This window comes from Sus scrofa, chromosome 5 (assembly GCF_000003025.6).
Source record: "Sus scrofa isolate TJ Tabasco breed Duroc chromosome 5, Sscrofa11.1, whole genome shotgun sequence".
Classification (NCBI taxonomy): domain Eukaryota; kingdom Metazoa; phylum Chordata; class Mammalia; order Artiodactyla; family Suidae; genus Sus; species Sus scrofa.
The window spans coordinates 41,734,090-41,748,717 of record NC_010447.5 but is presented as its reverse complement, the minus strand read 5'-3'; the positions used below and the strand labels follow the sequence as shown (position 1 = coordinate 41,748,717).

The window sequence follows — 14,628 nt, the reverse complement described above, 5'->3', positions numbered from 1 at the left end:
GCACATGGGAGATATGAATCTATGGGACAAATGGGGAGCTTTTGAAGGGATGATAGAAGTCTGTTGAAAAATGTCCTATAATAAATAGAATATCTTCCAATGGAGGAGTTCCTGTCATGGTGCAGTGGTTAGTGAATCCGACTAGGAACCGTGAGGTTGTGGTTTCGATCCTTGGCCTTGCCCAGTGGGTTAAGGATCCAGCATTGCCATGGGCTGTGGTGTAGGTCCCATATGTGGCTTGGATCCCGTGTTGGGGTGGCTCTGGCGTAGGACAGCTGCTACAGCTCCGATTGGACCCTTAGTCGTGGAACCTTAGTCGTGGAACCGTGCAGCTGCGGCCCTAGAAAAAGACCAAAAAAAAAAAAAAAAGGAATATCTTCCGATGGAGAAACTTGACAGATACCACCAAGGTTAACATCATAAGTGATATCATGTTGATACCATGCAATGGAATGCAGTGAAATGGGTACATTGCCTTTGTGGTTTTCTCCCCCTAAACCCATAAACCCAGTCTGATCATAAGAAAACATCAGAGAAGCCCAGGGACATTCTACAAAATACCTCACAGTACTCTTCAAAAGTGCCAAGGTCCTGAAAGACAAGCAAAGACTGAGCAACTCTTACCAACTGGAGAATTAAATGCCACATGATACCTTGGTTTGGATCCTGTGACAGAAAAAAAGTGTTAGTGAAAAAAATTGGTGAAATCTGAATGAAATTGTGGTTTAGTATTGCACCAATATTAAATTCTTAGTTTTGATAAACATACCATTGTTATATAAGATTCTAGCTTAAGTGCCTGGGTACAACTGTTCTGTAAATCTCAGGTTATGTCAAAATACTGTTGTTGTTGTTGTCTTTAATTTCTCTTCTTCTGGACAATCTACTCCTAAGATTGTCTCCCTCAGAAAACTATCTCATGCTCTTAAATCAAGAGATCCTCCTGTCCCGAGAGCTGGAGACCATGAAGATCTTCCCAACTAGAGACTCAGTGCAGTTGGGAGAGATGTTGTGGGTGGGTGAGGCAGGGCCAAAAAGATGTGATCTGGGGTCATGGATACCAGGTCAAGAGATCAGGCCTGAAGAATCAACAAGTGAGTAGACTTTGCTTTGGAGTAAATCCAACCTTAATTTGTGAAAGAGCCATTCAAGAATAAGTTGGCAAAACATAACAACCCAAGACAAAGTTTTGCAAATGGGAGGCAGTCACCCTAACCAGTCAGAGAGATTATCTGTCACTCACAAGTGTCATGCAAAAGAAGTCACGTAAGTGAAAGTTAAGCCATGGCAGGAACCTCTCCAGTTGGAACAGGGAGGTTTATGCAGCCAAAGATGAGGCTGGACTAACTGAGAATGTTTGAGGATACCCTGCAGTTAGTATCTGTCTAGACAGTCCTTGCAGGAGATATGACCCAACAAATGTAAGTGAGGCACTCAAAGACAGAGGAATGCAAAATAGTTAGGACCAGTGGCCAAAAAGATTACCAGTCCTCACAAGACAGTATTTAAAATAGAACCCTTCTCCCCATGCTAACATAATGTAACTGCTTGTATCTATGCCCAAGATTGCTGCTTAATTACTCCTACTGGTTCTTTTTGGTAAACTGGAATCTGAAAGGTTCTATAGTTAATATAAAACTTCTTGAATGGATAGACCATCTGGTTATAATTTTGGTTTCAAGTCCCTGTTATGTAACTGGTACCCAAATAAGGACTGTCTCCAAATGTGAGTAGGCTGAGTCAGTCATAAACAAGCAAAAAAAAAAAAATTATTCCTCTGTGTTGCTAATATCCAAGATGTTAAAAGATGAAGTATTTAATGAAATGATGCTGCCTAATTTTAATTTTTCCTTTACCATGATGTGTTTAACCTAGACCATGTTGAGCAAACTTTTCCTGTAAAGGACCAGATAGTAAATAATAATAAAGATTTTAGGAGTTCCTGTCGTGGCTCAGTGGTTAGTGAATCTGACTAGGAACCATGAGGTTTCGGGTTCGATCCCTGGCCTTGCTCAGTGAGTTGTGGATCCAGCATTGCCGTGAGCTGTAGTGTAGGTTGCAGACGCGGCTCAGATCCCGAGTTGCTGTGGCTCTGGCATAGGCCAGTGGCTATAGGAGCAGCCTTAGAAATGGCAAAAAGACAAAAAAAAAAAAGAGAGAGAGAGAAAGATTTTAGCCTTTGCATGATCTCTGTTGCATTTTTGTTGTTCTTGTTGTTGTTTTAAACAGCCTTGTAAGAATGTGTTTTCTGTGTCTTTCACTATATTTTCATGCCTTTTTGCTATAATGGTTGAAGGTTGGAGATGGCTTTTAAATAATGATCTTAAAGGAAGTTTCTGGCTATGTATTTCTTGTCACTGGCAAAAGATTTGTAATCAGGACTTTAATGGATTTAAAACAAAATGAATGTGTAGTTGATCTCTTACCACAGGCATTTTGGCACATTCTTCTGAGATGTTCTCTAATAAATATGACCCTGTAAACCCTTTGGACCCCGCAAAGTTGCTGTCCAGAAATTAAGTGCCTAGTTTTCAACTTCAAACTATTATTTATTCAAGACATATTTGTTTCCAAATAGTCTAATTATTACAGTAGTTTCATCTTTTAATATGTAACAGTGGTGATCTATTTTTTAAAGATTCCATTTAATTTGTTTTCTCATTTACCCCTTAGCTGCCCCCTCTTATAGTTTTGTTGCTACAAATCATCTCAAAAGCCTCATTCTTGCTTTCATGTTGTCTCATTTTACTGTAAAGTTACGGATTCTACCTCTGGTTTGTAGTTGGGCTTTGGCTTTTTTCACTGTTTCTGCCCCAAGGCCATCCTTTACTAGACCCAGAGCAGGTGGCCTTTCAGAATCTAAGCCGTTCTTGGGATCACTGTGGAACAATATCCTAATGCCCCTAAAAGACTTAAGTGGTTGGATCATATGCTGTGGATTTTTCTGAGAAGGTAGATAAGATCACATACTTAAAGGCTGAGCTTTTATTTCTTACGTTTGTAATTTTAGTAATATGCTGTCAAATAATCTTCCTTAAATCTTACAGTCAAGACCTTTGTTATATTTGGCTAAACAATGCTTTATTCAGCTTGCAGCCTATTTTAGCAGAAGGGTATCTGGTGAAACTCATCTAATGTGTTTTAGCATAGGGTCTCTAATAATTCCTCAGCAGTACTTGGAACTGTTAATAACTTCTAAAATTTGCTTTCCCTAGATAAATTTTAAGGGGAGCACAGAAAATAAAATAGTATTGTAGGTTTTATTCAATATTACTCACTCGATTGAAGTAAAAGGGGATTTTTTTTACTCAAAAGAAAGTTGAGGGAGTTCCCGTCATGGCGCGGTGGAAACGAATCCCACTAGGAACCATGAGGTTGTGGGTTCAATCCCTGGCTTCACTCAAGGATCTGGTGTTGCTGTGGCATAGGCCGGTAGCTGAAGCTCTGATTGGACCCCTAGTCTGGGAACCTCCATATGCAGTGAGTGCGGCCCTAAAAGGACAAAAGACAAAAAAAAGAAAAAAGAAGTTGTTTGAGTGTTAATAGCTTTTATTGTTTTGAATAATAATTAAAGCTTTTTATCTCAGTTCTCATTTTAGAATTTGGATTCTATAACAATGAAACTCTTTGTTTCTTAATCAAATGATGGTTTCTTAAAATGGCATACTTTTATTTAGTGATAATGAATTTCCTGATAGAAATTTTAATTTTCTCCCAAACGTGTCCCAATCTGTTGTTAATACCACCATGTCAACTAGAAGAAAGGAAAATTTAATATGCCTATAAAGAGGAAACACTGGCATATGATTTATTTAAAAGTCTTTGAAATTCAGTATTTAATTCGATCTAAGAATTGGTCTGTTCTCCTCCATCTCTGTTTCATGATGTATTTCAGTGTTTTAAAGCACTGCAGTGTTTTTGAAGATTCGGAATTGTGAATAAATATGACTGTTTATATCATCTTATCATTCTTCTTTTTGGGGATAGCTTTTATATGTTGATTTGGAGTCTGAGTAAGCTAGTAAGAGAGAAGGTTGCACAGTTTGGGGCAAGGGGAGTTGTTCATTTCTAATCGAGCCATTCTTGTAGAGTCTTTAGGTCAGCTGTCATGTACATGCTTTCTTGCTTTGTTCTTTATAGCCACTCAATGTCTGGCAACTCAATGGATGCTGGAAAGGAACGCTTTTAACAGATTAATGCTGGGGCCCTCTGGTCCTTTACTTCATCTTCATCACAGCAGCTGCATTCTGCCCTTTCCCTGGCCCTGCAAGCAAGCGGGGGAGGGATGGGGAGAGAGAGAGTGGGGGGGTGGGGAGAGAGAGAGAGAGTGTGTGTGTGTGTGTGTGTGTGTGTAGTAGCAGTAGTGGTGGTAGTCAGCAATCTCTGTCAGCATGTATTATAAAGTTTCTCAAGCACATGGAATGAGATCTTTCTCAGGAACTCTTTGTCAAGGCGAGCACATGTGGGAAAAGGATGCTTAGTCTTATAACTGTGACTGTGTTTGTTTTGTGGGATCAGAAGAAATTAAGTCATCAGACATAGTTTTGCTCTGCTTCTGTATTAACCTATCCTTTCTTTCCTCCCAGGCAGCAGTATCTGTCCAAAGATTACTATAGTTCCACCTTGTTTGAAAAGCAGCACAACCACGTTGATTGATGAGAATGTATGTGTTGAAGAGGCTCAGGGAATAAATGGGAAAACGCCAGCAAAACACCCAGCTCCAAGTCCAAAGCCACAAGGTATGCTGATTTTTTTTTTTTTTTAAATCAGGTCAGGTGCTTTGGTCATTGATGAAGCCTATGCAGAATAATGATCAACTAAGAGTTTTAAGCTATAAATGGGAGGAATTGGGTATATTTATTTTTTCAGGAAGAAAAAATCTGTGAACTCGGGCAGTGTTTCTGCTCCTAAAACACCGTATGCAATTCTCTATTATGGTTCTTTTCATGTTGCAGAAAGTGTTTATGTGTCCCTGTAATGGAAATATGACTATGCATGACATAGCACAGAGCCTAACTTGCTTTTGCATAATAAATACGTACAAATGAATGTGTTGAGAAGTTCCATCAGAAAGCTGTCAGACTTGCTAGATGTCAGAGAGTCTGAAACAGCCCATTTTAAAACAGTGGTTAACAAACTTAGGAAGAATATGATTTTACAATATTAAGGAACTAGGTCTTTTCAGGCTTCTTAGTAAAGTTGTTATTCCAGGAGCTGAGCATCCAATAAGGGGAAAAATTGTAATGGTGGAAATCTTTGAATGTTTTGTTCAGTGACCATTTCCTTTTATAAATAAATTTCTAGTGAACTCTGGATTAACTTTGAGGAGCACGAAATTATAATTTCGATGATTGAGAGTAAGGCCTTTTGAAGTATAACATAAAACTAAGCTACACTATGGGTTAATGTGTAGTTTCTTTCTACTATATTTTCGTTTATATCAAATACTGAACATTCAGCCAAGAAACAGTACTAGGGATTTTTAGAATCACTGTACTTTGGAAAAATCAATTTCTATTTGTATTATTTTCTACTTACTTTGGTCTCTTTCCATTTCTTATGTTTTAAGGATTTCTGAAAGAGATCTTTAAAAAGGGATTAAAATGAAGTCTTCCTGACTATGGGATATTTTTCCTTTTGTTCTTACTTCTAGCTCTATTGGTGGTAATATGGGATAAGGCAGTCAAGCAAGTTGAAATAATTGGAGATTCAAATGAACAGCCCATTCCTGAGTTTATAACCTTATCTTCTGACCATACTCCTCCCTATAACTTTGATGTGAATATGAAAATAGAAATTTTTCTGATCATGATAAAGCCATTTTACTTGCACAATACAAAATTCCATCCTATTCATTAGACCTAAGCTGACTTCAAATAAGGTAGAAATATAAGAAATAAATATGTGAATTTAATGTAATTGCCCAGAACATAAGCATGAATTTCATTATTTATAAAGGCTGTTTTGGAAAGATGCATTACATTACATTCATTGCTTTTATAGTTCATTGAGATAAATTAGAGCAGTTTTCGTCCTGAGCTGCCATGTACCAAAGTAATCCTATTCTTTAGGGAGAAAGCATTGACCTTGCTTTTGATTGTGTAATTATATTAATGTCAGTGTATTGCTATTTAAATATATATAATTACTTCCCATCTTGAGTTTGAATTAGTGTATGCAGTTTTACATAACCAGTGAGAATATTTCCAGATATTAAATAGACCACATAGAGTACTTCGCACTTCTTTTTCAAATTACTCTCACTCATTGTTTGGCCCTTCCCTGGCCCCCCTAGCTAAAACTTTAACCCCACCCTTATCCTTGAAATCTTATATTTCCTCATGAGCTTTGTTTTCTTTGTTTTTGCTTATTCATTACAGTTTGGTCTGCTATAGATTTAACTCATTCATGTTGTTTTTCTCCTGCCTTTTACACTGCTGCATGCCCTATGTCTACCACACAGCACAGCAAACCTTCAGTAATGCTTGTTGAATGAATTCGTGCCCTATCAACACATTTCCTCTACTTTCCTTTGGTTATTCTTTGTTTAAAGCTTACAATGTGTGCCGTATAGAGACCAGTGTCCTGAAATGAGGCTACATCTTGGTGTTGTCATGTGAGCTGCCTCATAGAACACTACTCATTGACTTACTGACTGATAGTGTTCTCCACCCTCTAGCAGAGAGAAGCCGCTTTTAATTTCTCCAAACCCTCAAGAACATTGGGTGACTGCAGCTGAGAAAGGAAGGGCGTGCCAACGGGAACTTGCCGCTCAGAGTGAAGGATTATCATACTGACGCTCTTGTTCCCTCTTCCTTGCAAATCCCTTACAAGTTATGCATGATGAGGCTGCTCACACTTCAAGATCCATTCTGCAATTTTAGTTCAGTCCAAGACTCTTATTCTAGATGAGTAGTTCTCAACTGGAGATAATTTTGTAGGCCTGCTGCACCTGCCCCGCAGGCACTCACCCTCCCCGCCCCCGCCATCATCTAGAGACTTTGGCTCGCTACAACATTTGAGAGTTGCTACTGGCATCTAGTGGGTAGAAGCTAGGGATACTGCTTGTCATGTTACAATGTACAGGCCAGCCTCCCCCACGCCCAGTAAAGAATTATCTGACCTGAAATGTTAGTAGATAGAGAAATTCTAATCTGGGTCCTAAAAATAGCTCATAATTAAATCTTGCTTATTTCTTTCTCTTGTGAAGTGCTCATAATATTATAGCTACAGTTTATTTCGGTGATTTTTTAAAAAAGCATATTGAATACCTTTACCAGTGGTGATTATGTATGTAGTAATGTACCCAGAACAACATGAAGCCTATGTTTTTGTGTTTATTAATTACCAATAAGTAAGTAGGTCTCGAGGATGTAATGAACAGCATAGTGACCATAGTCAGTGATACTGTATTATATATTTAAAAGTTGCTAAGAGAGGTTTTAAAAGTTCTCATCACAAGAAAAAAAAGTGTGTGACTGTGTGTGCTGATGCGTTAACTAGACTTACCGTCATGATTATTTCACTATATATATGTATATATCGAATCATTATGTTGCATACCTGAAGCTGTCATAACTTTGTGTGTCAATTATATCTGAATTTTTAAAATTACCAACAAGTAAATATCTTTGAAGTCTTTTATTTTAAAAGGATAAAAGAGATCAATTTTATATTAGATAAGCTGCATTTGAATCTAAACCTGTAGCTGTGGAAATGGATTCCTTTTATAGTTAGGGGTTGTTTTGCCTCAGAAAATATTCTGAGGCCTTGGGAAACAATGGTTTATTCACTTCATACCAATCCTACTAGTCTAACAAACAAATTACTGAGCAACTCCAACATGTCTTTCTACTTGTTCACCACTTTTAATTCTGGCCTATTTCCTGCCATGTTAGATATAACTATTCTAAAGAACTTTCTTAGCAGTTAAAGACAGTTGTCCTTTTTCTCTTAGGAGCATTGATCCACAACATTCTCCATAATTAATTATTTTGAGAAAGCCCACATATTTTCACTTCTCAGTCATTAAACCTTAATATTTAAAAAGTTTCTAGGAGCTCCTGTTGTGGAGCTCAGTGGTAATGAGCCCAACTAGTATCTGTGTGGACACGGTTTGATCCCTGGCTTTGTTTAGTGGGTTAAGGATCTGGTGTTGCTGTGAGCTGTGGTACATGTAGGTTGCAGATGTGGCTCAGATCCCACGTTGCTGTGGCTGTGGCGTAGGCCAGCAGCTGTAGCCCCGATTTGACCCCTAGCCTGCGAACTTCCATATGCTGCAGGTGTGGCCCTAAAAAGCAAAAAAAAAAAAAAAAAAAAAATTAAAACAGTTTCATAAACTTTGAAGCCCACGTTATTGTTCAAATAAATGTATTCAATTTACTCAAATAATTCATTTCATCTGCTTCTAATGTAAAGCATTCTATGTGTAATGTTTCATTCCTAAAATATAATATGTTACAAACTTATAATGCATTAATATATATATAGTCAGAGGAAGTAAAATAAGACTAATCAAAACCTCCTGATAATCTTCACACTTAAGTTGGTATAAAGTCAAAAATGCTGCCTGTTGTTCTAGTTCTACAAGGATCAAGCCAATGGCCACTACAGTCACCAACCAACCATGCACCCCGAGGGGAATTCAGAATGGAGAAAAACAGGAAGTATTCTGTGCTTTGGATATACCATTCCCTAGATAGTGAAGATATCTGTCTAAGGAGTATTTTCGGTGACCCCAGATTCTTGAATCTTCCGTGTCGAAAAGCACTAAAATCACTAACATGAGATGGCTGTTCTTTGTAATAGCAGTTATCTTTTTATGCTTAACTGATTTTTTCCCAGTGAAAAAAGTTCTTGGCTCTTTGGAACACTTCTTCAGAGCTATCTGAGAAGTGTGTCTCCCTGGCTATAGTCCTCAGTAAGGTCCTTGAATAAAACTTAACTTACAACTTTTCTTTGTGCATTTTTTCTTTCAGTTGACAGTAGCAATTAGATTCTTTTTTTTTTTTTTTTTTTTTTTTTGCTTTCTAGTGCTGTACCTGTAACATATGGAGGTTCCCAACCTAGGGGTTGAATCAGAGCTATAGTTGCCAGCCACAGCCACATAGTATCTGAGCCATATCTCTGACCTACACCACAGCTCACAGTAACACCGGATCCTTAACCCACTGAGTGAGTCCAGGGATTGAACCTGCTACCTCATGGTTATTAGATTTGTTTCCACTGCGCCACAGCGGCAACTCCCTTTCTTTCTTTTTTTTTTATTTTTAAAAATATTTTATTTTTTTTTAAGATTCTTTTTCATTCTCAATAATTATTTCCTATACATGGACATTTTTGAATAATTAATTTTTTCTTCCATTTAATATCTGTAAAATTGGCTGTCATAGAGCCCATTTTACTTGCAGTCAACCAGAAATCTCAAACTTAGGGTGTCCTTGACTAGACTACCAATCTTCTCTCCAAAAATTACTTCACCTGTTGTGTCAGTTGAATGCAATTCCATCCATCTTATCAGTTGTTCAGACCACATGTCTGAATCCTTCTTGATTCTTCTCTTGTATCTCACTTTTACTCTAACAGGAAAACTACTTTTATAGTATACCTAGAATCTGTTTCTCACTACCTCTTTCTGAGCATCATTATATAATAACCTCTTAATTTTCTCCCTGTTTCTACCCTGCGCCCACCCTGCTTCCCTACATTCTCAACACAATAGCCAGCGTGGTACTGTTGGAATTTAAGCCATATCATGTCATTCCTCAGCTCAGAACTCTACACGAACTTCTCCCTTCACTCAAATCAAAATCTTTACAGTGCTCGCTCCACAGGTTCTGCATTATCTGGCCCTCACTCTGACCTCAATACCTGCTCCACCTGCTCCTTTGGCTCTAGTCATACTGGCCTCCACTGGTCTCTAGCTTTCACTCTACCTGATAGACTGTCCTTCCCTGGATAACTCCCGCAACTTCTTTAAGTCTTGTTCAAATCCGAACTTCTCAAAAAGGCGCACTTTGAACATTCTACTTAACACTGCAATATGCCCTCCCACTCCAGATCTCCTCTATCTTGTTCTTTTAACCCCTTCCCCTTTCTCTTTGCATTTACTGGCTTCTGATCCATGTTTTACTTATTATTTTTTTGTTTCTCCTCTTTCCCTTTGTTCATTATGTGGTCAAGCACATAGAACTTAATGGGTATTCAGTAAATACTTGTTGGATTCATGAAAAAGTCAAAAAAATTTAAAAACTCTGTGTAAATATGTAAGAAGTTCTCTAGGATATGTATTTTGGAAATAAATACAGGGAGAAAGAGAGAGATCTTAATGGTCCTATGAATTTATACTCCCTTTCAAAATGCAGGCCTTCACATTCACATTGCTTCACAGCTTCAGGGACACTTGGTATTGTCTGATTTAAAAATTTTGGTTAATCTGATGGCGTATCACACTGTGGATTTGATTGGCATTTCTCTGATTATTGGTGACATTGAACACTGTTTTTCCTGTTTACATCCTTTGGGCTGCAGGGGGAAGAGGTAGTGAGTTGAGTTTTAGACATAATGAACTGGAAGTGCTGATAGGACCCCTAGGAAATGTTCAGAGAGTATTTGGAACTGGCCATCCCTAGTGTGAAAGAAAAATCAGAAATGTTGAGAGCGAAAGCAAAGAATCATTTTCACTCCTTAGTTGTATCTTTTCAGCAAGGTATGTATTGTTTGCCTCTAAGACAGTGTTTCTGACACTTTAGCTGTTCACGACCCTCTTGGGGTTTTTGTCATATACATGTAGTATTTGTGTTCTTTTATTTACAGTGTTTAGTAAATTGGTAAATGTACACATTTGGATTGTCTCCTTTGCTGAAATGATGCCTCCTGTATGCTTCTATATTAACTGTGTACCCAGTGCTCTGCTTTATCTTTAATCTGTCTCCCCATAAGAATATAAGCTCCTTGCTGACACATTACTTAGGTCCTTTATGTAGTCCACAAATTTGCCAAGCACTGTGCAGGTAGTTACTGTGAATATAGCTGTGATCAAAGCATACATATTCCTTATCCTCACAGGACTCTAGCCTTGTGGAAGAGAAGGCTTTAATATCTATAATGTATTTAATATTTAATTGATGATCTATTATTTAATACAACTTACTACTACCTAACAATAATGTAAGTTATTATATTAACTTACATTATAAGTAATTATAATACTTATAATTAATGTATACTTACTTATAATGTGACATACTATTAATGTACTTATATTAATAATGTAAGTTATAAGCACTTAAGAGAAAAGGAACACAGTGCTATGAAACAGATTAAAAGAGGAATAATTGAGATGGGGAAAATTGGTGGCGTCATCTTGGAGAAACTGACTGGCTAATCCATATCATTTTATTTGTGTCTTTCAAGTATCAAAGAAGGAATTTTCACTGAGTAAACTTTAGATGGAACAGTTATTTTATAGCAAATTTTATACCCAGAATGATAAAGAACACATTCACTTCCTTCTGAAAGTTCTAGTTAGAAATATTGAAATTATTCCTAGTGTTAAAACTACTTTGGGGAGTGGGATATTGTCTTGGTTTACTATTTCGGTATATATTTGTTCTACACAGGAATTTTTTCCTTGGAATTAGCAGATACCACACTTGTGTAAGCCATTCCCTTCCAATGAATATTGTACTTAACCATCCTCACTTTCCATCCCCAAGTGTATCTTGGAAAATAGTATCATTTTTGTAAAAAGAAGCATGTCATTTTTTGTCATTGGAATTTTCTTGTTTGTGTTAAAAGAGGGAAAAAATAAATTGTTATACCTGTGGCTCACTGTGGTATACATGCATGCATACATACACACACATTTTTTTCCTTCTCTATGTAAGAATTGATAACCAGTACAGAAATGATGAAATCTAGGCCAGTGAGCATCAGGCCACTGTTCAGCTAGCTGTTTAAAAGCTGTTTATGAGATTACTGAAAACCAGGGTGACCAGCTCTGGGAAAATAGGGCATGTAAATTAGAAGACTTGATTCCCTACCCTTTTTTCAGAGGTTAGGGAGAAGGGTTTAACAAAAGAAAAAAAAAAGAAATGATTCTATTTGATTTGTTAAAACGTGTATAGTTATATATTCCTTTGTTCATTTGTTTGTTTTGTTTTTTTAGGGCTACACCTGTGGAATATGGAAGTTCCCAGGCTAGGGGTCGAATTGGAACGGCTTCTGCCGGCCTACACCACAGCCACAGCAACAGGGGATCCAAGCCGTGTCTGTAATCTACACCACAGCTCACAGCAATGCCGGATTCTTAACTCACTGAGCAAGTTCAGGGCTTGAACCCACATCCTCAATGGATACTAGTCGGGTTTGTAACCTGCTGAGTCACAACGGGAACTCCAGGTATATATTCTTTTACCCAGAATGTTAATTGAAGAGAAAAATGATGTTGGTTTTCAAAACTGAAGTACTCCCTGTACTGATTAAGCACTTAGGGCACATTGTATATTCTCATTGACAGAATTTCTTACCTGCTAAGGAAAACCTGTAGATTTTAGTATTTTGGAAATGATCTGTTCCTATTCTATTGAGTGAAGGACTTATTACTAAGTAAATCATTTACGATCTATTAATGCTAGCCAACTATTAATATAGCGGACAGTAGTGATAGAACTTCTGTAACCCCCTTTTGCAGATTTATGATAAGGAATAGTGCTAATAATGAAAGAACCTAGAGTCTGGGTACCAGTCATGAAATATGATCAGCCCTATTACCCCGGCCAATCACTTAAGCCCTCTAAGCCTTCATAGACATAGGAGGCAAATAATGATACATACCTCAGAGGACAGTAAAGAAAAAACTTCATCTAAGATCAAATGAGATAAGGTGCTTTCATTAAATGAGAAGATGCTCTAGTAATGCAACATTATGTTACTGTTATTTGTTGGTTTGTTGAGTTCTACGTCTACCTACTTGCTCTGATATAATCTGTTATCACTATTATTAGAAAATCTAGTTTATAGCAAGCAATGTATCTCTAGGAGTTAGTTTCAAATTTAGCACTTTCTTTTTTTGGTTAGATAAATAACTGCTGTGTGATCACTAAAAGAGTTTGGAATGCTGTAGGCATAAGTAGATCCATAGATGTTTAATAAAGCCATATTTAAAATCATTAAAAATTAAAAGGACCATGTGAATATTGGAGATGGGATTTCCACAGGAACCAGAGCAAATGCCCAAGATAAATAAATGTCCCTTGGTTAAGGTTCAGAACAAATTTGACAGACTCCTTTCCAAAAGTTTGATAATGCTAAATTTTTTTGGCACTCAGAACACCAGAATTTTTTTGTTAAGGAACAGATATCAGTGAAATACTGAATTCTATCAATTCTTTTTCTACAGTGCCTCCAAAGCCATTACATCTGCAGAATTCACCTTCGTCCAATATACACCAAACCCCCAGGCACAAAGCTTTATCTAGTGCAAAACCAAGGATGGAGGAAGTAAAACCTGCCTCTGCTTCTTGTGTCTCAAAAGAAAAACCCAGTAAGGTATCAGATCTCATCAGTCGCTTTGAAGGAGGCAGGTAAGAGCTAACTTACAATGGGAGAAGGCAGAGGGGAGTAGAAAGCTGGTTTTTTGAAAAGTATGATAGAATTACCCTTTTTAAAATGGAATGATACAGTATTGTATTCCATGAGATTCGGTAGGTCTTTAGAAAGAGTCGATTTTTAAAATGCTAATGTTGCCCTCATGTGAATTGTTGTTTATTATATATCGTATTGTGTGCTGTGTAGCTCTGTAGACATGCTCCCTCTCCTTTCCTCTATCTGTGTATGTCACTCTGTGTGTTGTTACTCCTCCGGTCATTCTGCTGGTTGCTAGGTATCAGGGTTGGAAAGGCAGGAGGCTGTCTCTGTCTCTTTGTTTCTTTCTTTGTATGCTTGAACATAGCTCCCGTGCGCCTGTCCCATCTCTTCTTTCTGACCCACTTTACTTAATGTGTGTCCTCTGTATCCATTCAGTCTGTTTACTCTCTCTGCATGCCCCTATACTGTACCAGGTTTTGTGAAGAAATACTGGCAGTAACAAAATTCATGCTAAATTTCAGTTTGCATTTATTAGATATAATATTATATTCTTCAGCCCCAAGGTTTCACAAAAGAAGCTGAAATGAATATTCACATAAGTGAAAAGTAACTCATGTAAATTACTTTTCTACTTATATGACCCTCAATTGTTTTTTTCTTAGAATTCCCATCATTGATTTAAATAGAATTTTTAAAGATTTTTATCGGAAGAATTTCATTACATGTCACCCAAGTCTATATATAATTAAACAATGTGTATGTTATATACATATATATGTAAATTCACTTTCATCCTTAAAGCCAAATATTTTCTATTCATTCTAGTGTAATATTTGGGAGTACTTTCATGACTTCATTATTTATTTGCAGGATGTATTGTTATTTATGTAATGAATCACAGCTTGGAAATATCTTAAAATCTTCTGGAAATTGTGACCAAGTACAAAACTGTGGTGTCCCTCATTCATGAGACTTTATTTAGTAACAAGTTCTGGAGAAAAGTAGTTCAGAAGCCTGTCTTCATTTTTCATTCTTAAT

At 37.2% G+C, this 14,628-nt stretch overlaps 1 protein-coding gene across 7 annotated transcripts in view; it reads left to right on the top strand.

Annotated features, from left to right (window-relative positions):
• FGD4 (FYVE, RhoGEF and PH domain containing 4) overlaps positions 1-14,628 on the top strand; it is a 195,933-nt gene that overhangs the window by 130,480 nt on the left and 50,825 nt on the right. For all 7 annotated transcript variants that reach the window (XM_021092066.1, XM_021092073.1, XM_021092071.1 and 4 more), the window contains exons 2-3: positions 4,587-4,739; positions 13,403-13,586. In XM_021092066.1, coding sequence (XP_020947725.1) covers positions 4,587-4,739; positions 13,403-13,586 — 337 coding nt within the window. The remainder of the gene's footprint in view (positions 1-4,586; positions 4,740-13,402; positions 13,587-14,628) is intronic.